At 44.5% G+C, this 23,269-nt stretch overlaps 1 protein-coding gene across 4 annotated transcripts in view; it reads right to left on the bottom strand.

Moving 5' to 3' along the window:
- The window catches only part of LOC139539483 (MOB kinase activator 3B-like), a 49,150-nt gene that overhangs the window by 9,748 nt on the left and 16,133 nt on the right, over positions 1–23,269 (bottom strand). For 2 of the 4 annotated variants that reach the window (XM_071342496.1, XM_071342505.1), the window contains exon 2: positions 9,265–9,962. In XM_071342496.1, the coding sequence (XP_071198597.1) occupies positions 9,265–9,962 (698 nt within the window). Of the gene's footprint in view, positions 1–9,264; positions 9,963–14,179; positions 14,670–23,269 lie in introns of those variants that run through there. The other 2 variants (XM_071342487.1, XM_071342478.1) reach the window with 2 other exon arrangements.

Genomic DNA, 23,269 nt, shown 5'->3' with positions numbered 1-23,269 from the left:
ATCTTAAGCTTGTGTGCAGCTGCTCGGCCATGGAAACCCATTTCATTATGCTCCAGACGAACAGCTCTTGTGATGACGTTACTTCCAGGGGCAGTTTGGAACTCGGTAGTTAGTGTTGCAACATGTCTTTAGAGAGAGAATGTCCTCTTATTCTCTAGTAACAGAGGAAGTCCTTAACACGTCTTTAGAGAGAGAATGGCTCTTGTTCAGAACGTACGCCCACTACATGAACCCAGCTAGCACCCTGTGTGTTTGTGTTGCAGTAGTCTGTTAGCCAGGTCAGATCTGATTAAGAGAGGATTGATCAAGGGGGTTTGTATTAATAATTAATTCATATAATTAATTATGGGCAGTAAACACACGTGTTTGTTTCAGTAAAGTTCAATCCTACTTCAGTAAAGTACAATCCTCTTTACGGACACCAGTAACAAGCAAAAAGGTTTCAGTTCCAGTTGGAGACTGTTCCTGACGGGGAACACTCTTATTACTTTTAAACAGGGACCACAATGGAATAAAGTCCTCAACTTGATTGTCAAATGCCTGTCATTTTAACATCTATGTACTGTGTATATATACAGTTTATGTATTTTTTTTTCTCTTATCTGACACACATAGATGTTTTAAAGTCCATCAAACGCAATCAGTCATACAGACCCACAGAGAACCACAGCAGTGACTTTTCCATCAACATTTCCTGCCTATAGGGACCATCAATCATTTGAATGTGTGCCTCGTGCATGACAGGAGATGCTATCATTCAGAGCCTGAATGATCTGAGTTTTAGACTGATGGAGCTCAGTCCTCACTATGTGCCACTCTCATGTCAAAGTCATATAGGATCTCTGGTCTAAAGTAGTGCACTATATAGGGAATAGGGTTTGGGACCCATCCTCAGTCTCCCTAACCCAGTCACTCCGCTCCCCCGGGTCTGGTGAAACAGGATTATACGGGAATCTCACAATCCAGGAAAAGATTACTCCATTATTGCACAAAAGTATTATGTTAAAGTTGAACCAGTAAGAATTCAACCATTCACGTCTACAACAGAGAAGCTGAATATATAACAGAGAAGCTGAATATACAACAGAGAAGCTGAATATATAACAGAGAAGCTGAATATATACATACAGTGGGGAGAACAAGTATTTGATACACTGCCGATTTTGCAGGTTTTCCTACTTACAAAGCATGTAGAGGTCTGTCATTTTTATCATAGGTACACTTCAACTGTGAGAGACGGAATCTAAAACAAAAATCCAGAAAATCACATTGTATGATTTTTAAGTAATTAATTTGCATTTTATTGCATGACATAAGTATTTGATCACCTACCAACCAGTAAGAATTCCGGCTCTCACAGACCTGTTAGTTTTTCTTTAAGAAGCCCTCCTGTTCTCCACTCATTACCTGTATTAACTGCACCTGTTTGAACTCGTTACCTGTATAAAAGACACCTGTCCACACACTCAATCAAACAGACTCCAACCTCTCCACAATGGCCAAGACCAGAGAGCTGTGTAAGGACATCAGGGATAAATTGTAGACCTGTACAAGGCTGGGATGGGCTACAGGACAATAGCCAAGCAGCTTGGTGAGAAGGCAACAACTGTTGGCACAATTATTAGAAAATGGAAGAAGTTCAAGATGACGGTCAATCACCCTCGGTCTGGGGCTCCATGCAAGATCTCACCTCGTGGGGCATCAATGATCATGAGGAATGTGAGGGATCAGCCCAGAACTACACGGCAGGACCTGGTCAATGACCTGAAGAGAGCTGGGACCACAGTCTCAAAGAAAACCATTAGTAACACACTACGCCGTCATGGATTAAAATCCTGCAGCGCACGCAAGGTCCCCCTGCTCAAGCCAGCGCATGTCCAGGCCCGTCTGAAGTTTACCAATGACCATCTGGATGATCCAGAGGAGGAATGGGAGAAGGTCATGTGGTCTGATGAGACAAAAATAGAGCTTTTTGCTCTAAACTCCACTCGCCGTGTTTGGAGGAATAGAAGGATGAGTACAACCCCAAGAACACCATCCCAACCGTGAAGCATGGAGGTGGAAACATCATTCTTTGGGGATGCTTTTCTGCAAAGGGGACAGGACGACTGCACCGTATTGAAGGGAGGATGGATGGGGCCATGTATCGCGAGATCTTGACCAACAACCTCCTTCCCTCAGTAAGAGCATTGAAGATGGGTCGTGGCTGGGTCTTCCAGCATGACAACGACCCGAAACACACAGCCAGGGCAACTAAGGAGTGGCTCCGTAAGAAGCATCTCAAGGTCCTGGAGTGGCCTAGCCAGTCTCCAGACCTGAACCCAATAGAAAATCTTTGGAGGGAGCCGAAAGTCCGTATTGCCCAGCGACAGCCCCGAAACCTGAAGGATCTGGAGAAGGTCTGTATGGAGGAGTGGGCCAAAATCCCTGCTGCAGTGTGTGCAAACCTGGTCAAGAACTACAGGAAACGTATGATCTCTGTAATTGCAAACTAAGGTTTCTGTACCAAATATTCAGTTCTGCTTTTCTGATGTATCAAATACTTATGTCATGCAATAAAATGCAAATTAATTAATTAAAAATCATACAATGTGATTTTCAGGATTTTTGTTTTAGATTCCTTCTCTCACAGTTGAAGTGTACCTATGATAAAAATTACAGACCTCTACATGCTTTGTAAGTAGGAAAACCTGCAAAATTGTCAGTGTATCAAATACTTGTTCTCCCCACTGTATATGCAAACAGTAAAGCCAACTTTAATCAGGGTAAATGTGAAGCCAGTCTATGTTGCTTATTTATATATTAAATCTGTTCAAAATCTCTTGACTGAAATCAAACAACATGAATCACCATGAGTTTGATTCAAACAGTAAACTCCCTGAACATAGAGTACAGTTTACAACAGACATCCACCATTAGATACATAGAACACTGTCATCATCAATCTATCACATCAAAGACAGTCACAGAGACAGCATGACGCTGGGTAACCTTTAACCCTAACCTGAAAGTGACACCACAGAGATGACAGAGCGAGTCAGAGAGACACTGTCTCTGAAAACATAACATCACCTTAAAGGTGAAAGGTCAGCTACCTGCACCATGACCCTGGGTAATCCTAACCCTAACCTGACACTGACCCCACAGCCATGACAGAGACAAATAACAGTGGCCTGGCACACTGCAGCTGCTGCTGCTGGGTTAGTAACAGACAACAGGGCCATACATACCATGACTACCCTAACCCTAACCCTGACTACCCTAACCCTGACTACCCTAACCCTAACCCTAACTATCCTAACCCTAACTACCCTAACCCTAACCCTGACTACCCTAACCCTGACTACCCTAACCCTAACTACCCTAACCCTAACTACCCTAACCCTAACCCTGACTACCCTAACCCTGACAACCCTAACCCTGACTACCCTAACCCTAACCCTGACTACCCTAACCCTGACTACCCTAACCCTAACCCTGACTACCCTAACCCTGACTACCCTAACCCTGACTACCCTAACCCTAACCCTAACTATCCTAACCCTAACTACCCTAACCCTAACCCTGACTACCCTAACCCTGACTACCCTAACCCTAACTACCCTAACCCTGACTACCCTAACCCTAACCCTAACCCTAACTATCCTAACCCTAACTACCCTAACCCTAACCCTGACTACCCTAACCCTGACTACCCTAACCCTAACTACCCTAACCCTGACTACCCTAACCCTAACTACCCTAACCCTAACTACCCTAACCCTGACTACCCTAACCCTAACTACCCTAACCCTGACTACCCTAACCCTAACCCTGACTACCCTAACCCTAACTACCCTAACCCTGACTACCCTAACCCTGACTACCCTAACCCTGACTACCCTAACCCTAACCTATAACTATCCTAACCCTAACTACCCTAACCCTAACCCTAACCCTGACTACCCTAACCCTGACTACCCTAACCCTGACTACCCTAACCCTAACCCTGACTACCCTAACCCTGACTACCCTAACCCTAACTACCCTAACCCTGACTACCCTAACCCTAACCCTAACTATCCTAACCCTAACTACCCTAACCCTAACCCTGACTACCCTAACCCTGACTACCCTAACCCTAACTACCCTAACCCTGACTACCCTAACCCTAACTGCCCTAACCCTAACTACCCTAACCCTGACTACCCTAACCCTAACTACCCTAACCCTGACTACCCTAACCCTAACCCTGACTACCCTAACCCTAACTACCCTAACCCTGACTACCCTAACCCTGACTACCCTAACCCTGACTACCCTAACCCTAACCTATAACTATCCTAACCCTAACTACCCTAACCCTAACCCTAACCCTGACTACCCTAACCCTGACTACCCTAACCCTGACTACCCTAACCCTAACCCTGACTACCCTAACCCTGACTACACTAACCCTGACTACCCTAACCCTGACTACCCTAACCCTGACTACCCTAACCCTGACTACCCTAACCCTGACTACCCTAACCCTAACCCTGACTACCCTAACCCTGACTACCCTAACCCTAACTACACTAACCCTAACCCTGACTACCCTAACCCTAACCCTGACTACCCTAACCCTGACTACACTAACCCTGACTACCCCAACCCTGACTACCCTAACCCTAACTACCCTAACCCTGACTACCCTAACCCTGACTACCCTAACCCTGACTACCCTAACCCTGACTACCCTAACCCTAACCCTGACTACCCTAACCCTAACTACCCTAACCCTGACTACAACACCTGGCTCAAAACAAGGCTCCTACACCTGGCTCAAAACAAGGCTACTACACCTGGCTCAAAACAAGGCTACAACACCTGGCTCAAAACAAGGCTACAACACCTGGCTCAAAACAAGGCTCCTACACCTGGCTCAAAACAAGGCTACTACACCTGGCTCAAAACAAGGCTACAACACCTGGCTCAAAACAAGGCTACAACATCTGTCTCACTCTCGCCATGGTGATACAGTACAGTAAAAACATCCTGTTAAAACAAACACGGTTTGTTAAGTCCTTGGAGTGTTGGTTGGAAAGTACTGGGTGGATACAGTGCTCCCCTCTTCCCCTGGTTCATTAGTGTTTAATAAAGCATGGGACTGCTCCACAACACACCCCATGGACACACACACACACACACACACACACACACACACACACACACACACACACACACACACACACACACACACACACACACACACACACACACACACACACACACACACACACACACACACACACACACACACACACACACACACGTGTGTGGTGACAGGTTTGAACATGCTCCAGGGTGAATTATTGATGTCTAGCTGAGGGCACAGTGGAACCTAAAAAGAGACGGATGAAAAAGAGAGAGGGAGGAGAGAGAGAGAGAGAGAGAGGGAGGAGATAGGGAGGATACAGAGAGAGAGAGGGAGGAGAGAGAGAGAGGGAGGAGATAGGGAGGATACAGAGAGAGAGAGGGAGGAGAGAGAGGAGAGAGAGAGAGGGAGGAGATAGGGAGGATACAGAGAGAGAGACAGAGGGGAGAGAGGGAGGATACAGAGAGAGAGAGGGAGGAGAGAGAGGAGAGAGAGAGAGGGAGGAGATAGGGAGGATACAGAGAGAGAGAGGGAGGAGAGAGAGGAGAGAGAGAGAGGGAGGAGATAGGGAGAGAGACAAAGGGGAGAGAGGGAGGATACAGAGAGAGAGAGGGAGGAGAGAGAGGAGAGAGAGAGAGGGAGGAGATAGGGAGGATACAGAGAGAGAGAGGGAGGAGAGAGAGGAGAGAGAGAGAGGGAGGAGATAGGGAGGATACAGAGAGAGAGACAGAGGGGAGAGAGGGAGGATACAGAGAGAGAGAGGGAGGAGAGAGAGGAGAGAGAGAGGGAGGAGATAGGGAGGATACAGAGAGAGAGAGGGAGGAGAGAGAGGAGAGAGAGAGAGGGAGGAGATAGGGAGGATACAGAGAGAGAGACAGAGGGGAGAGAGGGAGGATACAGAGAGAGAGAGGGAGGAGAGAGAGGAGAGAGAGAGAGGGAGGAGATAGGGAGGATACAGAGAGAGAGACAGAGGGGAGAGAGGGAGGATACAGAGAGAGAGACAGAGGAGAGAGAGGAGAGAGAGAGAGGGAGGAGAGAGAGAGGGAGGATACAGAGAGAGAGAGGGAGGAGAGAGAGGAGAGAGAGAGAGGGAGGATACAGAGAGAGAGAGGGAGGAGAGAGAGAGAGAGAGAGGGAGGATACAGAGAGAGAGAGAGAGGAGAGAGAGAGAGAGAGAGAGAGAGAGAGAGAGAGAGAGAGAGAGAGAGAGAGAGAGAGAGGATAGAGAGACAGGGAGGGAAGATAGAGGGAGAGGGAGGGAAGATAGAGAGAGAGGGAGGAAGGATAGAGAGAGAGAGAGAGAGAGAGAGAGAGAGAGAGAGAGAGAGAGAGAGAGAGAGAGAGAGAGAGAGAGAGGATAGATAGAGAGAGAGAGGAGAAAGATATGGAGACAAGATAGAGAAGGAGGATAGATAGAGATACAAGAAAAAGAAAGGAGAGAACTCTCACAGTCGCTATGCGGTGACTCGTGTGCCTACAGGCTGCCGGCCATGGAACGAAGGTAATCATTCTAGATATCATGGTGGCACCGTGGTGGGAACAGGCTAGGGACTCGTTCCAAATGGCACCCTATTCCCTATTTAGTGCACTTCTTCTGACCAGAGCCCTATGGGCCCCCTACGGGCCCTGGTTAAAAGTAGTGCACTACAAATGGAATAAGGTGCCAATTGGGCGGCTCAGAGCTTAGGCAGATCAGATGTATCTGCATTATTCAAAGGCTGAACTGAGGACGATACTGCTGTACTCTGACACCCATCACCTGTTACCAAACTGAAACCCATCACCTGTTACTATACTGACACCCATCATCTGTTACCAGACTGACACCCATCACCTGTTACTATACTGACACCCATCACCTGTTACCAGACTGACACCCATCACCTGTTACTATACTGACACCCATCACCTGTTACCAGACTGACACCCATCACCTGTTACCAGACTGACACCCATCACCTGTTACTATACTGACACCCATCACCTGTTACCAGACTGACACCCATCACCTGTTACTATACTGACACCCATCATCTGTTACCAGACTGACACCCATCACCTGTTACTATACTGACACCCATCACCTGTTACCAGACTGACACCCATCACCTGTTACTATACTGACACCCATCACCTGTTACCAGACTGACACCCATCACCTGTTACCAGACTGACACCCATCACCTGTTACTATACTGACACCCATCACCTGTTACCAGACTGACACCCATCACCTGTTACTATACTGACACCCATCATCTGTTACTATACTGACACCCATCACCTGTTACTATACTGACACCCATCACCTGTTACCAGACTGACACCCATCACCTGTTACTATACTGACACCCATCACCTGTTACTATACTGACACCCATCACCTGTTACTATACTGACACCCATCACCTGTTACTATACTGACACCCATCACCTGTTACTATACTGACACCCATCACCTGTTACTATACTGACACCCATCACCTGTTACTATACTGACACCCATCACCTGTTACTATACTGACACCCATCACCTGTTACCAGACTGACACCCATCACCTGTTACTATACTGACACCCATCACCTGTTACTATACTGACACCCATCACCTGTTACCAGACTGACACCCATCACCTGTTACTATACTGACACCCATCACCTGCTACTATACTGACACCCATCATCTGTTACCAGACTGACACCCATCATCAGTTACCAGACTGACACCCATCACCTGTTACCAGACTGACACCCATCACCTGTTACTATACTGACACCCATCACCTGTTACCAGACTGACACCCATCATCAGTTACCAGACTGACACCCATCACCTGTTACTATACTGACACCCATCACCTGTTACTATACTGACATCCATCACCTGTTACTATACTGACACCCATCACCTGTTACTATACTGACACCCATCACCTGTTACTATACTGACACCCATCACCTGTTACTATACTGACACCCATCACCTGTTACTATACTGACACCCATCACCTGTTACTATACTGACACCCATCACCTGTTACTATACTGACACCCATCACCTGTTACTATACTGACACCCATCACCTGTTACTATACTGACACCCATCACCTGTTACTACAGGGAAACAGCACCTCTCTGTCTCAGTATGTGTAGACATTTACATTTACATTTTTAGTCATTTAGCAGACGCTCTTATCCAGAGCGACTTACAGTAGAGGGCATACATTTTATTACATTTTTACATACTGAGACAAGGATATCCCTACCGGCCAAACCCTCCCTACCGGCCAAACCCTTCCTAACCCGGACGACACTATGCCAATTGTGCGTCGCCCCACGGATCTCCCGGTTGCGGCCGGCTGCGACAGAGCCTGGGCGCGAACCCAGCCCAGCCTGGGCGCGAACCCAGAGACTCTGGTGGCGCAGCTAGCATTGCGATGCAGTGCCCTAGACCACTGCACCACCCGGACCATGTATCTGATGCTGTCTGGACAGTGAAACAGCACCTCTCTGTCTCAGTATGTGTAGACCATGTATCTGATGCTGTCTGGACCAAAAGAGTATGGCATGTTGCGACCGTAGCGTTTGATTGATTGATGCCAGAAAGCATTTGGCTTCATTTGATGAAAAAAAGTATAAAATAATTAGCCAATGAGTGTTGAGCATGTTGCATGTAGCATGTTACAGTACACGCAATATTTGCTTTGTGGACAATCACCTGAACAGATGTTGTTCTCCGGTTTTGGGATAAAACAAAGGTGTGGTTGAATTTATTCTGCCACTGTGTGACTGTTGTCTTTTTGTTGTCACGGGGCCTTATTGTATTGACTTGATGAGGACATTTTATCATAAATAGATGCTCAAAATTGGTAGTTGCTTGTAGGACCTTAACATAACACTTATCAAAGCCTTGCTGGGTATGTTGAAGTATAGTGCTCCTTTTCATCACAGAGGTGTATGTACCAACGGGTTATAGAGCAAACAACACAAATATCACAACATTGGTTATTATATGTATTTTTTTTTACTGGCTTTGTTTGCTCAGTGATATTACCGACACACTGCTACCAGTTCCTAAACAAAGACTGTCTGGGTCTGTTGAGTGTGGCTGATGTACATATAGTTACAGCAGACCCAGAGTACTCACCGATGCTGGTGGGGAAGATATCCTCATTGTTGATCTGTACCTCGATCCAGTCCATCAGTAGGTTCATGTACTTGGGAGCAGGTAGAGCCGTTGGTTTCTTATACTTGTGATCGTCCTGCCATCGGTACTCATACCTAGGACCACCGGACATGACCGGACAACTCTTCTCCGTGCAGAACTCGCACACCGTCCCGTAGATGAGGTTAATCCGGTTGAAGAAGTCCACTACGTGCATGGCCACCCAGTCGTTCAGATCCTCCCCGTGAGGCAGTGCAACCGCCGCCCTCAGGTCAACCCCGGAGCTCAGCGACACCTGGGCCTTCTTATGCAGCTCGAAGCGCTGCGTCCCCGGCTCAAACTTACGCTTGGGCCGGAAGGTCTTGTCCTTGTTGAAGACCTGCTTCAGGGCGATGGACATGTTGCCAGGGACGGGGACCAGTGGGGCTAAGACTGGGGCGAGGGGGGAGAGGAGGTTCAGGGACGAGGACCGGGGGAGCAGAGAGGAGGGGAAAAGCTGGGATTTGTCAACCGGCCGAGTGAGGGTTCGGGACCCAAGGGAGGAGCCAACGGTACCAATAGTCGGTTCTGGAGGAGCAGGAAGTACAGGAGGAGAAGCAGCAACGGCAGGTTGAGATGAGGAAGAGGGATACAGCAGGGTAACGTTTACTGTTTGGAGTGCCGCATCAGGACATCTTTTTCTGTGAGAAACAAAGAAGAGAAAGACGTGTATTAGACATTACTTTTACATTTGACATTATAGTCATTTAGTAGACGCTCTTATCCCCACTTGTATTGTTTGTTTGCTTAAAACTTGAAATGACAGAGATCATGATTGAGCGTTGAACAAGGTGTTGAATAAGGTGTTGAATAAGGTGTGGAACAGGGTGATGAACAAGGTGTTGAACAGGGTGTTGAATAAGGTGTTGAACAAGGTGTTGAATAAGGTGTTGAACAGGGTGATGAACAAGGTGATGAACAAGGTGTTGAACAGGGTGTTGAACAAGGTGTTGAACAAGGTGTTGAAGAAGGTGTTGAACAGGGTGTTGAACAAGGTGTTGAACAAGGTGTTGAAGAAGGTGTTGACAAGGTATTTACAAGGTGTTGAATAAGGTGTTGAACAAGGTGTTGAACAAGGTGTTGAACAAGGTGTTGAATAAGGTGTTGAACAAGGTGTTGACAAGGTATTTACAAGGTGTTGAATAAGGTGTTGAACAAGGTGTTTAACAAGGTGTTGAATAAGGTGTTGAACAAGGTGTTGACAAGGTATTTACAAGGTGTTGAATAAGGTGTTGAACAAGGTGTTGAACAAGGTGTTGAACAAGGTGTTGACAAGGTATTTACAAGGTGTTGAATAAGGTGTTGAACAAGGTGTTGAACAAGGTGTTGAATAAGGTGTTGAACAAGGTGTTGAACAAGGTGTTGAATAAGGTGTTGAATAAGGTGTTGAACAAGGTGTTGAACAAGGTGTTGAATAAGGTGTTGAACAGGGTGTTGAACAAGGTGTTGAACAAGGTGTTGACAAGGTGTTGAACAAGGTGTTGAACAAGGTGTTGACAGACAGGGTGTTGAACAGGGTGTTGAACAGGGTGTTGAACAAGGTGTTGACAGGGTGTTGACAGGGTGTTGAACATGGTGTTGAACAAGGTGTTGACAGGGTATTGAACAAGGTGTTGAACAAGGTGTTGACAGGGTATTGAACAAGGTGTTGAACAAGGTGTTGACAAACAGGGTGTTGAACAGGGTGTTGAACAGGGTGATGAATAAGTTGTTGACAGACAGGGTGTTGAACAGGGTGTTGAACAGGGTGTTGACAGGGTGTTGACCAGGGTGTTGAACAGGGTGTTGAACAGGGTGTTGAACAAGGTGTTGAACAAGGTGTTGACAGACAGGGTGTTGAACAGGGTGTTGACAGGGTATTGATAGGGTGTTGAACAAGGTGTTGAACAGGGTGTTGAACAAGGTGTTGACAGACAGGGTGTTGAACAGGGTGTTGAACAGGGTGTTGAACAAGGTGTTGACAGACAGGGTGTTGAACAAGGTGTTGACAGACAGGGTGTTGAACAAGGTGTTGAACAAGGTGTTGAACAAGGTGTTGAACAAGGTGTTGAACAAGGTGTTGACAGACAGGGTGTTGACAGGGTTTTGAACAATGTGTTGAATAAGGTGTTGAACAAGGTGTTGAATAAGGTGTTGAACAAGGTGTTGAATAAGGTATTGAACAAGGTGTTGAACAAGGTGTTGAACAAGGTGTTGAATAAGGTGTTGAACAAGGTGTTGAACAAGGTGTTGAATAAGGTGTTGAATACGGTGTTGAATACGGTGTTGAACAAGGTGTTGAACAAGGTGTTCAACAAGGTGTTGAACAGGGTGTTGAAGAAGGTGTTGAACAAGGTGTTGACGGGTCCCTAGCTGGAACAGCCTCTCTTCCTCACAGAGCCACTCATTGCGCTGCTGGGTTAGAGTTAGGACACGTGGCAACAAGATCTGAGCTCAGATATCGATCAGTGGAAATCGATAAATAGTTTAACCATCCGCACACAGTGCAGTTCTGTTCTGTGGTGCAGACCTGTTTAGTCCACAGACAGAGACAGAGACAGAGACAGAGACAGAGACAGAGACAGAGACAGAGATTAGCTTCAAGCTCTGCTTTACACATTCCACACACTGATACAACGCCAGAGTGATCCTATCAGGGTCATGACTCAAATGAAAGTAATGGAACCACACACATTTTAACAAACGATCCTGTCTAAACACGAAATCATGAAGTATCTTTGTATCAATTTAGCAAGGACACTCCCTGTTCTTCCCGCAGTCAGTGGGATTACGAGTTTAGATCAGAGAGAGATATAGCTGGTTGTGACTGTGAGGCTACGTGTCTTTTGAAATCAGGGGGTTTAAATACATCCAAAGTCATAATATTAGCATATAGAACAGAATACAAACATAAAAACATGTTTTTGCTCAGGGGTGTGGCCCTTTGTTTCCAATGAGGATATTTATGGACAATATTTCTGTCCATTTAAAGGGGACCCCCTTTTTGGCTCAATGGAAGGTAAACATTCTGTATAGCCTCTAAAATGACAACATTTCATTGGTGTCCCAAGACCTCCCTTCTTCCAATAAACAATGCTTATTGTTTTTAGAGGCTGCTGCCCTGTATACATAGACATGGAATCACACTTTAATAATGTTACTCCACCCTGCACCTTAGAGACTGCTGCCCCATATACATAGACATGGAATCACTGGTCACTTTAATAATGTTACTCCACCCTGCACCTTAGAGGCTGCTGCCCTCTATACATAGACATGGAATCACTGGTCACTTTAATAATGTTACTCAACCCTCCACTTTAGAGGCTGCTGCCCTCTATACATAGACATGGAATCACTGGTCACTTTAATAATGTTACTCCACCCTGCACCTTAGAGGCTGCTGCCCTCTATACATAGACATGGAATCACTGGTCACTTTAATAATGTTACTCCACCCTGCACCTTAGAGGCTGCTGCCCTCTATACATAGACATGGAATCACTGGCCACTTTAATAATGTTACTCCACCCTCCACCTTAGAGGCTGCTGCCCTCTATACATAGACATGGAATCACTGGTCACTTTAATAATGTTACTCCACCCTGCACCTTAGAGGCTGCTGCCCTCTATACATAGACATGGAATCACTGGTCACTTTAATAATGTTACTCCACCCTGCACCTTAGAGGCTGCTGCCCTCTATACATAGACATGGAATCACTGGCCACTTTAATAATGTTACTCCACCCTCCACCTTAGAGGCTGCTGCCCCATATACATAGACATGGAATCACTGGTCACTTTAATAATGTTACTCCACCCTGCACCTTAGAGGCTGCTGCCCTCTATACATAGACATGGAATCACTGGCCACTTTAATAATGTTACTCCACCCTCCACCTTAGAGGCTGCTGCCCTCTATACATAGACATGGAATCACTGGTCACTTTAATAATGTTACTCCACCCTGCACCTTAGAGGCTGCTGCCCTCTATACATAGACATGGAATCACTGGTCACTTTAATAATGTTTACATACTGTTTTACTCATCTCATATGTATATATACTGTTTTCTATTCTACTGTATTCTAATCAATGCCACTCCGACATTGCTCGTTCCTAATATTTATATATTTCTTAATTCCATTATTTTACTTTTAGATGTGTGTGTGTTGTTGTGAACTGTTAGATATTACTGATCTGTTGGAGCTAGAAACACAAGCGTTTCACTACACCCGCAATAACATCTACTAAATATGTGTATGTGATCAATAACATCTGCTAAATATGTATATGTGATCTATAACATCTGCTAAATATGTGTATGTGATCAATAACATCTGCTAAATATGTATATGTGATCTATAACATCTGCTAAATATGTGTATGTGATCAATAACATCTGCTAAATATGTGTATGTGATCAATAACATCTGCTAAATATGTGTATGTGATCAATAACATCTGCTAAATATGTGTATGCTACCAATACAATTTGATTTGGACTGTATCAATGTACTTGTTACAGCCTGACACAGATTACAAGAGTTGAATCTGATTCCAAAAATCCAATACGGATCACATCATTCCCACCACGCGGTTTAATTTGAGGTTATGTCATATCCATGGTACTTTTAAAGCCATGCCAAGCGGATTATACTACCCCTGTAAACAGCCTGCTTATGAGCATACGACTTCATCCCAAATGGCACCCTAATTCCCTACGTGGTGCACTACTTTTGACCAGGGCCCATAGGGTTCTGGTTAAAAGTAGTGCACTAGGGAATAGGGTGCCATTTGGGATGTAGCCCATATGGGAAGCTGAATAATCCTTCACCGGCATGTTAGGTATTACAATAATATAAGAATACATACAATTTTGGTTTAAAAGCTTTCAGTATCCAGTTGAAGCAGGAATCTTGGCATGTTCTCTGCTTTTCCATAATATCCAAAACAACAACATGCCTGGCTAAGGAGATCGTTCTTGCTACTTTCACATCATATTCACGTATGATTTGTAAATTCAGAGTAGAGTGCCAGACTGCCCGGGAAAGAACACAGCCTGTAATCAGTCCTACTACGTCAGTAGTGGAAGATGTGATGTGAAACTCAATCAATGGGGCCTATTGTCTTCTTCAGGAGAAATGTTGCCTGACCAGATCTGAACCTGTCTGAGGTTTAGGTTCACTACTTCCCTCTTGTCTTGTCAGTGATCAATAGGTTCACTACTTCCCTCTTGTCTTGTCAGTGGTCAATAGGTTCACTACTTCCCTCTTGTCTTGTCAGCGGTCAATAGGTTCACTACTTCCCTCTTGTCTTGTCAGTGGTCAACAGGTTCACTACTTCCCTCTTGTCTTGTCAGCGGTCAATAGGTTCACTACTTCCTTCTTGTCTTGTCAGCGGTCAACAGGTTCACTACTTCCCTCTTGTCTTGTCAGTGGTCAACAGGTTCACTACTTCCCTCTTGTCTTGACAGTGGTCAACAGGTTCACTACTTCCCTCTTGTCTTGTCAGCGGTCAATAGGTTCACTACTTCCCTCTTGTCTTGTCAGCGGTCAATAGGTTCACTACTTCCCTCTTGTCTTGTCAGCGGTCAACAGGTTCACTACTTCCTTCTTGTCTTGTCAGCGGTCAACAGGTTCACTACTTCCCTCTTGTCTTGTCAGTGGTCAACAGGTTCACTACTTCCCTCTTGTCTTGACAGTGGTCAACAGGTTCACTACTTCCCTTGTCTTGTCAGTGGTCAACAGGTTCACTACTTCCCTCTTGTCTTGTCAGTGGTCAACAGGTTCACTACTTCCCTCTTGTCTTGTCAGCGGTCAATAGGTTCACTACTTCCCTCTTGTCTTGTCAGCGGTCAACAGGTTCACTACTTCCTTCTTGTCTTGTCAGCGGTCAACAGGTTCACTACTTCCCTCTTGTCTTGTCAGTGGTCAACAGGTTCACTACTTCCCTCTTGTCTTGACAGTGGTCAACAGGTTCACTACTTCCCTTGTCTTGACAGTGGTCAACAGGTTCACTACTTCCCTCTTGTCTTGTCAGTGGTCAACAGGTTCACTACTTCCCTCTTGTCTTGTCAGTGGTCAACAGGTTCACTACTTCCCTCTTGTCTTGTCAGTGGTCAACAGGTTCACTACTTCCCTTGTCTTGACAGTAGTCAATTGTCACTGTAGCAATTAGGGACAAGATTACAGTCCCCTAATTACTTCATAATGAATTGGTCTGTTTGGTCCCACAAGCTCTTTATCTAGCTGGAGCATCTCTGTCTGTCTGATGTACTGTCTGTCTGGTCTGTCTGTGTACTGTCTGGTCTGTCTGGTGTACTGTCTGTCTGGTGTACTGTCCTGTCTGTCTGGTCTACTGTCCTGTCTGGTGTACTGTCTGTCTGGTCTGTCTGGTGTACTGTCTGTCAGGTCTGTCTGTGTACTGTCTGGTCTGTCTACTGTCCTGTCTGTCTGGTGTACTGTCTGTCTGGTCTACTGTTCTGTCTGGTCTACTGTCCTGTCTGTCTACTGTCCTGTCTGTCTGGTCTACTGTCCTGTCTGTCTGGTCTACTGTCCTGTCTGGTCTACTGTCCTGTCTGTCTACTGTCCTGTCTGTCTGGTCTACGGTCCTGTCTGTCTGGTCTACTGTCCTGGCTGTCTGGTCAACTGTCCTGTCTGTCTGGTCTACTGTCCTGTCTGTCTGGTCGACTGTCTGTCTGGTCTACTGTCCTGTCGGTCTGGCAGAGCAGAGGGCTTCACCAGTTCCTAGCAGAGCAGAGGGCCTCACCAGTTCCTAGCAGAGCAGAGGGCCTCACCAGTTCCTAGCAGAGCAGAGGGCCTCACCAGTTCCTAGCAGAGTAGAGGGCCTCACCAGTTCCTAGCAGAGCAGAGGGCCTCACCAGTTCCTAGCAGAGCAGAGGGCCTCACCAGTTCCTAGCAGAGCAGAGGGCCTCACCAGTTCCTAGCAGAGCAGAGGGCCTCACCAGTTCCTAGCGGAGCAGAGGGCCTCACCAGTTCCTAGCAGAGCAGAGTGCTTCACCCGTTCCTAGCAGAGCAGAGGGCCTCACCAGTTCCTAGCAGAGCAGAGGGCCTCACCAGTTCCTAGCAGAGCAGAGGGCCTCACCAGTTCCTAGCAGAGCAGAGGGCTTCACCAGTTCCTAGCAGAGTAGAGGGCTTCACCAGTTCCTAGCAGAGCAGAGGGCCTCACCAGTTCCTAGCAGAGTAGAGGGCTTCACCAGTTCCTAGCAGAGTAGAGGGCTTCACCAGTTCCTAGCGGAACAGAGGGCCTCACCAGTTCCTAGCAGAGTAGAGGGCTTCACCAGTTCCTAGCGGAACAGAGGGCCTCACCAGCTCCTAGCAGATCAGAGGGCTTCACCAGTTCCTAGCGGAGCAGAGGGCTTCACCAGTTCCTAGCAGAGCAGAGGGCCTCAAATTCTAACGCATGTCCCTGTAATTCTACACATTTTGCAATAGGGTGGAGGCAAATGTTTGCAGTTTTTAATTGGATAACTGATGATCAATGATCAATTACCAATCTAAAACAATGTTCCTGACATGAGATAATTGAGTGTCTGCTGAAAAAGTCACCTTGTGTATTCTACTATTCTAACTGTCAACAGGAAGTTGAGACCCCGACTGAGTTCCCAAAAAGAAATAAAATATACAGTATATATATATTTTTTTATTGGTCCGAGGGCCTAAACCAGTTGCCCATCCCTGTCATAGACGGACAAGAGTAATATGAGACGAAAGGCAAGTTCCTAACTGGTTCAGGAAGCCAAGCTAGAGCTCTGAGACAGTCACAGAGATGGGGGGGAGACGTTTGGACCAAAAGAGACTTTAAGAAAATATGCAGATTTTCCTCTAACACTAAACATAGTAAATATGTATTTTTAAAGTTATAAAGAAGGTGAAATCTTATAGTTAGTCCTTTTATAATTGGATTTAACTGTATTTAGAGAGCATATCAGTCATTTCAAGCCTTATTCAAACAGTTTTGTTGAACAGGAAATACATCATATTAATATTTGTACTGTGTACTGGAGCTTGTCTCCTTAAAAGTGACGACACAATGTTGAACTATTATTACCAGAAAGGTGAGATTTGAACCTTTCTTTGAGTAAGCAGCAGTACTAGTTATTGAGTAAGCAGCAGTACTAGTTATTGAGTAAGCAGCAGTACTAGTTATTGAGTAAGCAGCAGTACTAGTTATTGTTTATGGCCCTCTCATAATAAATAATTACTTTTGGGGATTACTTAGATTACATGTTCTTTTACATTTAGTTACATTTAACTGGATAACATAAAAAAGAAAGACCAATTGTTTCCACGTTTACATTACGTCATATAATGTAAAGTGTTAAGTCAGGTCACTCACATTCTCATGAGTACTCTGAGTACTGACAGATCAATAACTACTTGTTCTCATGAGTACTCTGAGTACTGACAGATCAATAACTTCTTGTTCTCATGAGTACTCTGAGTACTAACAGATCAAGAGCTTCTTGTTCTCATGAGTACTATGAGTACTGACAGATAGAGAGCTTCTTGTTCTCATGAGTACTCTGAGTACTGACAGATCAATAACTTCTTGTTCTCATGAGTACTCTGAGTACTAACAGATCAAGAGCTTCTTGTTCTCATGAGTACTATGAGTACTGACAGATAGAGAGCTTCTTGTTCTCATGAGTACTATGAGTACTGACAGATCAAGAGCTTCTTGTTCTCATGAGTACTATGAGTACTGACAGATAGAGAGCTTCTTGTTCTCATGAGTACTATGAGTACTGACAGATAGAGAGCGTATTGTTCTCATGAGTATTCTGAGTACTGACAGATCAATAACTTATTGTTCTCATGAGTACTATGAGTACTGACAGATAAATAACTTCTTGTTCTCATGAGTACTCTGAGTACTGACAGATAGAGAGCTTCTTGTTCTCATGAGTATTCTGAGTACTGACAGATGGAGCGCTTCTTGTTCTCATGAGTACTATGAGTACTAACAGATCAAGAGCTTCTTGTTCTCATGAGTACTATGAGTACTGACAGATAGAGAGCTTCTTGTTCTCATGAGTACTATGAGTACTGACAGATCAAGAGCTTCTTGTTCTCATGAGTACTATGAGTACTGACAGATAGAGAGCTTCTTGTTCTCATGAGTACTATGAGTACTGACAGATAGAGCGCTTCTTGTTCTCATGAGTACTATGACTTCTTCGCTAATCTTTCTAAGAGGAAATAAACATTTTTTTTGATACAGCAAAGCAAGATCTGAAGATAACGCCACCATTGTAATGGCAAACTCTTCCTCCTTCACCTTTCACCAGTCCTGAGCAACTTGAAAGACAACATTTCAGAAGCCCCGTCATGGCTTTGGAAATGTAGATGAATGACCTCATCGCCTGTCCAGCCAGAAGCTGATAGAGTCACTTTAAGGACAGAGTGACAGACAGACAGACAGACGTTTCTCTGTGAGTGTAGTGTGTAGGCCATCTGATCATTATCACATCAATAAAGAACAATGTGCCTTTCCAAGGTAACTCTAGGTCAATTCTAACATTCAAGATTGTTCAATCATTCTGATTGATTTATTAGGCTAATCAATGCTACTGATCGTGATCAATGACGACACGTGATGGAACTGTTGCAGACAGTAAACGTGACTCACACACACACACACACACACACACACACACACACACACACACACACACACACACACACACACACACACACACACACACACACACACACACACACACACACACACACACTGTAATTCCCGAGGTGCAGCTAAGAAGACAGAATAATGTGTGCTGAACTAGAGAAGGAAATGGGAGCTGAGCAGCTCTTTCTGTGGAGCCAGAATCTGTTCAATCATTAATGACCATGGCAGAGATGTTGTTATGGGTTTATGACCATGGCAGAGATGTTGTTATGGGTTTATGACCATGGTAGAGATGCTGTTATGGGTTTATGACCATGGTAGAGATGCTGTTATGGGTTTATGACCATGGTAGAGATGCTGTTATGGTTTTATGACCATGGTAGAGATGCTGTTATGGGTTTATGACCAAGGCAGAGATGCTGTTATGGGTTTATGACCATGGCAGAGATGCTGTTATGGGTTTATGACCATGGCAGAGATGCTGTTATGGGTTTATGACCAAGGTAGAGATGCTGTTATGGGTTTTTGACCATGGCAGAGATGCTGTTATGGGTTTATGACCATGGTAGAGATGCTGTTATGGGTTTATGACCATGGCAGAGATGTTGTTATGGGTTTATGACCATGGTAGAGATGCTGTTATGGGTTTATGACCATGGTAGAGATGCTGTTATGGGTTTATGACCATGGTCGAGATGCTGTTATGGGTTTATGACCATGGCAGAGATGCTGTTATGGGTTTATGACCATGGTAGAGATGCTGTTATGGTTTTATGACCATGGTAGAGATGCTGTTATGGGTTTATGACCAAGGCAGAGATGCTGTTATGGGTTTATGACCATGGCAGAGATGCTGTTATGGGTTTATGACCATGGCAGAGATGCTGTTATGGGTTTATGACCAAGGTAGAGATGCTGTTATGGGTTTATGACCATGGCAGAGATGCTGTTATGGGTTTATGACCATGGTAGAGATGCTGTTATGGGTTTATGACCATGGTAGAGATGCTGTTATGGGTTTATGGCCATGGTAGAGATGCTGTTATGGGTTTATGACTGTGGTAGAGATGCTGTTATGGGTTTATGACCATGGTAGAGATGCTGTTATGGGTTTATGACCATGGTAGAGATGCTGTTATGGGTTTATGACCATGGCAGAGATGCTGTTATGGGTTTATGACCATGGTAGAGATGCTGTTATGGGTTTATGACCATGGTAGAGATGCTGTTATGGGTTTATGACCATGGTAGCGATGCTGTTATGGGTTTATGACCATGGTAGAGATGCTGTTATGGGTTTATGACCATGGTAGCGATGCTGTTATGGGTTTATGACCATGGCAGAGATGCTGTTATGGGTTTATGACCATGGTAGAGATGCTGTTATGGGTTTATGACCATGGTAGAGATGCTGCCATGGTTTATGACCATGGCCGAGATGCTGTTATGGGTTTATGACCATGGTAGAGATGCTGTTATGGGTTTATGACCATGGTAGAGATGCTGTTATGGGTTTATGCCCATGGCAGAGATGCTGTTATGGGTTTATGACCATGGTAGAGATGCTGTTATGGGTTTATGACCATGGCAGAGATGCTGTTATGGGTTTATGACCATGGTAGAGATGCTGTTATGGGTTTATGACCATGGCAGAGATGCTGTTATGGGTTTATGACCATGGTAGAGATGCTGTTATGGGTTTATGACCATGGCAGAGATGCTGTTATGGGTTTATGACCATGGTAGAGATTTTGTTATGGGTTTATGACCATGGTAGAGATGTTGTTATGGGTTTATGACCATGGTAGAGATGCTGTTATGGGTTTATGGCCATGGTAGAGATGCTGTTATGGGTTTATGACTGTGGTAGAGATGCTGTTATGGGTTTATGACCATGGTAGAGAGGCTGTTATGGGTTTAACGCGGCTTTCTGTCCTTAAATAAAATGATATTCCAACATACACCGTTTCCCCTGTACAGTACAGCATTAACAGTCTGGAAATAGTGTGTTTAGCTAACTGTGTGTTTAGCTAACTGTGTGTTTAGTTAACTGTGTGTTTAGCTAACTCTGTGTTTAGCTACCTGCGTGTTTAGCTAACTGTGTGTTTAGCTAACTGTGTGTTTATTAACTGTGTGTTTAGTTAATTGTGTGTTTAGTTAACTGTGTGTTTAGCTAACTGCGTGTTTAGCTAACTGCGTGTTTAGCTAACTGTGTGTTTAGCTAACTGTGTGTTTAGCTAACTGCGTGTTTAGCTAACTGTGTGTTTAGCTAACTGTGTGTTTAGCTAACTGTGTGTTTAGCTAACTGCGTGTTTAGCTAACTGTGTGTTTAGCTAACTGTGTGTTTAGCTAACTGTGTGTTTAGCTAACTGCGTGTTTAGCTAACTGTGTGTTTAGCTAACTGTGTGTTTAGCTAACTGTGTGTTTAGCTAACTGTGTGTTTAGCTAATTGTGTGTTTAGTTAACTGTGTGTTTAGCTAACTGTGTGTTTAGCTAACTGCGTGTTTAGCTAACTGCGTGTTTAGCTAACTGCGTGTTTAGCTAACTGTGTGTTTAGTTAACTCTGTGTTTAGCTAACTTTGTGTTTAGCTAACTGTGTGTTTAGCTAACTGTGTGTTTATTAACTGTGTGTTTAGTTAACTGTGTGTTTAGTTAACTGTGTGTTTAGCTAACTGTGTGTTTAGTTAACTGTGTGTTTAGCTAACTGTGTGTTTAGCTAACTGTGTGTTTAGTTAACTGTGTGTTTAGCTAACTGTGTGTTTAGCTAACTGTGTGTTTAGTTAACTGTGTGTTTAGCTAACTGTGTGTTTAGCTAACTGTGTGTTTAGCTAACTGTGTGTTTAGTTAACTGTGTGTTTAGTTAACTGTGTGTTTAGCTAACTGTGTGGAATGATGTGTGTTTAGCGATCTACAGTGGAATGATGTTATATACTGTCTATAAACACGTAGGTGATAGGCCCTAGACCTATCTACAGTGGAATGATGTTATACACTGTCTATAAACACGTAGGTGATAGGCCCTAGACCTATCTACAGTGGAATGATGTTATATACTGTCTATAAACATGTAGGTGATAGGCCCTAGACCTATCTACAGTAGAAGGATGTTATAGACTGTCTATAAACATGTAGGTGATAGGCCCTAGACCTATCTACAGTAGAAGGATGTTATAGACTGTCTATAAACATGTAGGTGATAGGCCCTAGACCTATCTACAGTAGAAGGATGTTACAGACTGTCTATAAACATGTAGGTGATAGGCCCTAGACCTATCTACAGTAGAAGGATGTTATAGACTGTCTATAAACATGTAGGTGATAGGCCCTAGACCTATCTACAGTAGAAGGATGTTATAGACTGTCTATAAACATGTAGGTGATAGGCCCTAGACCTATCTACAGTAGAAGGATGTTACAGACTGTCTATAAACATGTAGGTGATAGGCCCTAGACCTATCTACAGTATAAGGATGTTATAGACTGTCTATAAACATGTAGGTGATAGGCCCTAGACCTATCTACAGTGGAATGATGTTATACACTGTCTATAAACACGTAGGTGATAGGTCCTAGACCTATCTACAGTGGAATGATGGTATATGCTGTCTATAAACATGTAGGTGATAGGCCCTAGACCTATCTACAGTGGAATGATGTTATATACTGTCTATAAACACGTAGGTGATAGGCCCTAGACCTATCTACAGTAGAAGGATGTTATATACTGTCTATAAACATGTAGGTGATAGGCCCTAGACCTATCTACAGTAGAAGGATGTTATATACTGTCTATAAACATGTAGGTGATAGGCCCTAGACCTATCTACAGTAGAAGGATGTTATATACTGTCTATAAACATGTAGGTGATAGGCCCTAGACCTATCTACAGTAGAAGGATGTTATATACTGTCTATAAACATGTAGGTGATAGGCCCTAGACCTATCTACAGTAGAAGGATGTTATATACTGTCTATAAACATGTAGGTGATAGGCCCTAGACCTATCTACAGTAGAAGGATGTTATATACTGTCTATAAACATGTAGGTTACAGGTCTAGGGCCTGTCTACAGTGGAAGGAGGTTAACTAACAGGAGGGATATTCCATAAATACCAGATACAGATGTACTGTAGCAGTAGTAAAACACAAATCACACAGACAGTTCCTAAATACAGCTTGAAGCAGATAGTAACTAAGAGTTAAATCAATCTGAGTGGACGGGGAAGACAGACAGACAGACGGACGGAGAGAGAGAGAGAGAGAGAGAGAGAGAGAGAGAGAGAGAGAGAGAGAGAGAGAGAGAGAGAGAG

Source organism: Salvelinus alpinus, chromosome 1, assembly GCF_045679555.1.
Source record: "Salvelinus alpinus chromosome 1, SLU_Salpinus.1, whole genome shotgun sequence".
NCBI lineage: Eukaryota > Metazoa > Chordata > Actinopteri > Salmoniformes > Salmonidae > Salvelinus > Salvelinus alpinus.
Note: the sequence above shows the minus strand (reverse complement) of the source record. Positions and strands in the feature narration are given on the sequence as shown.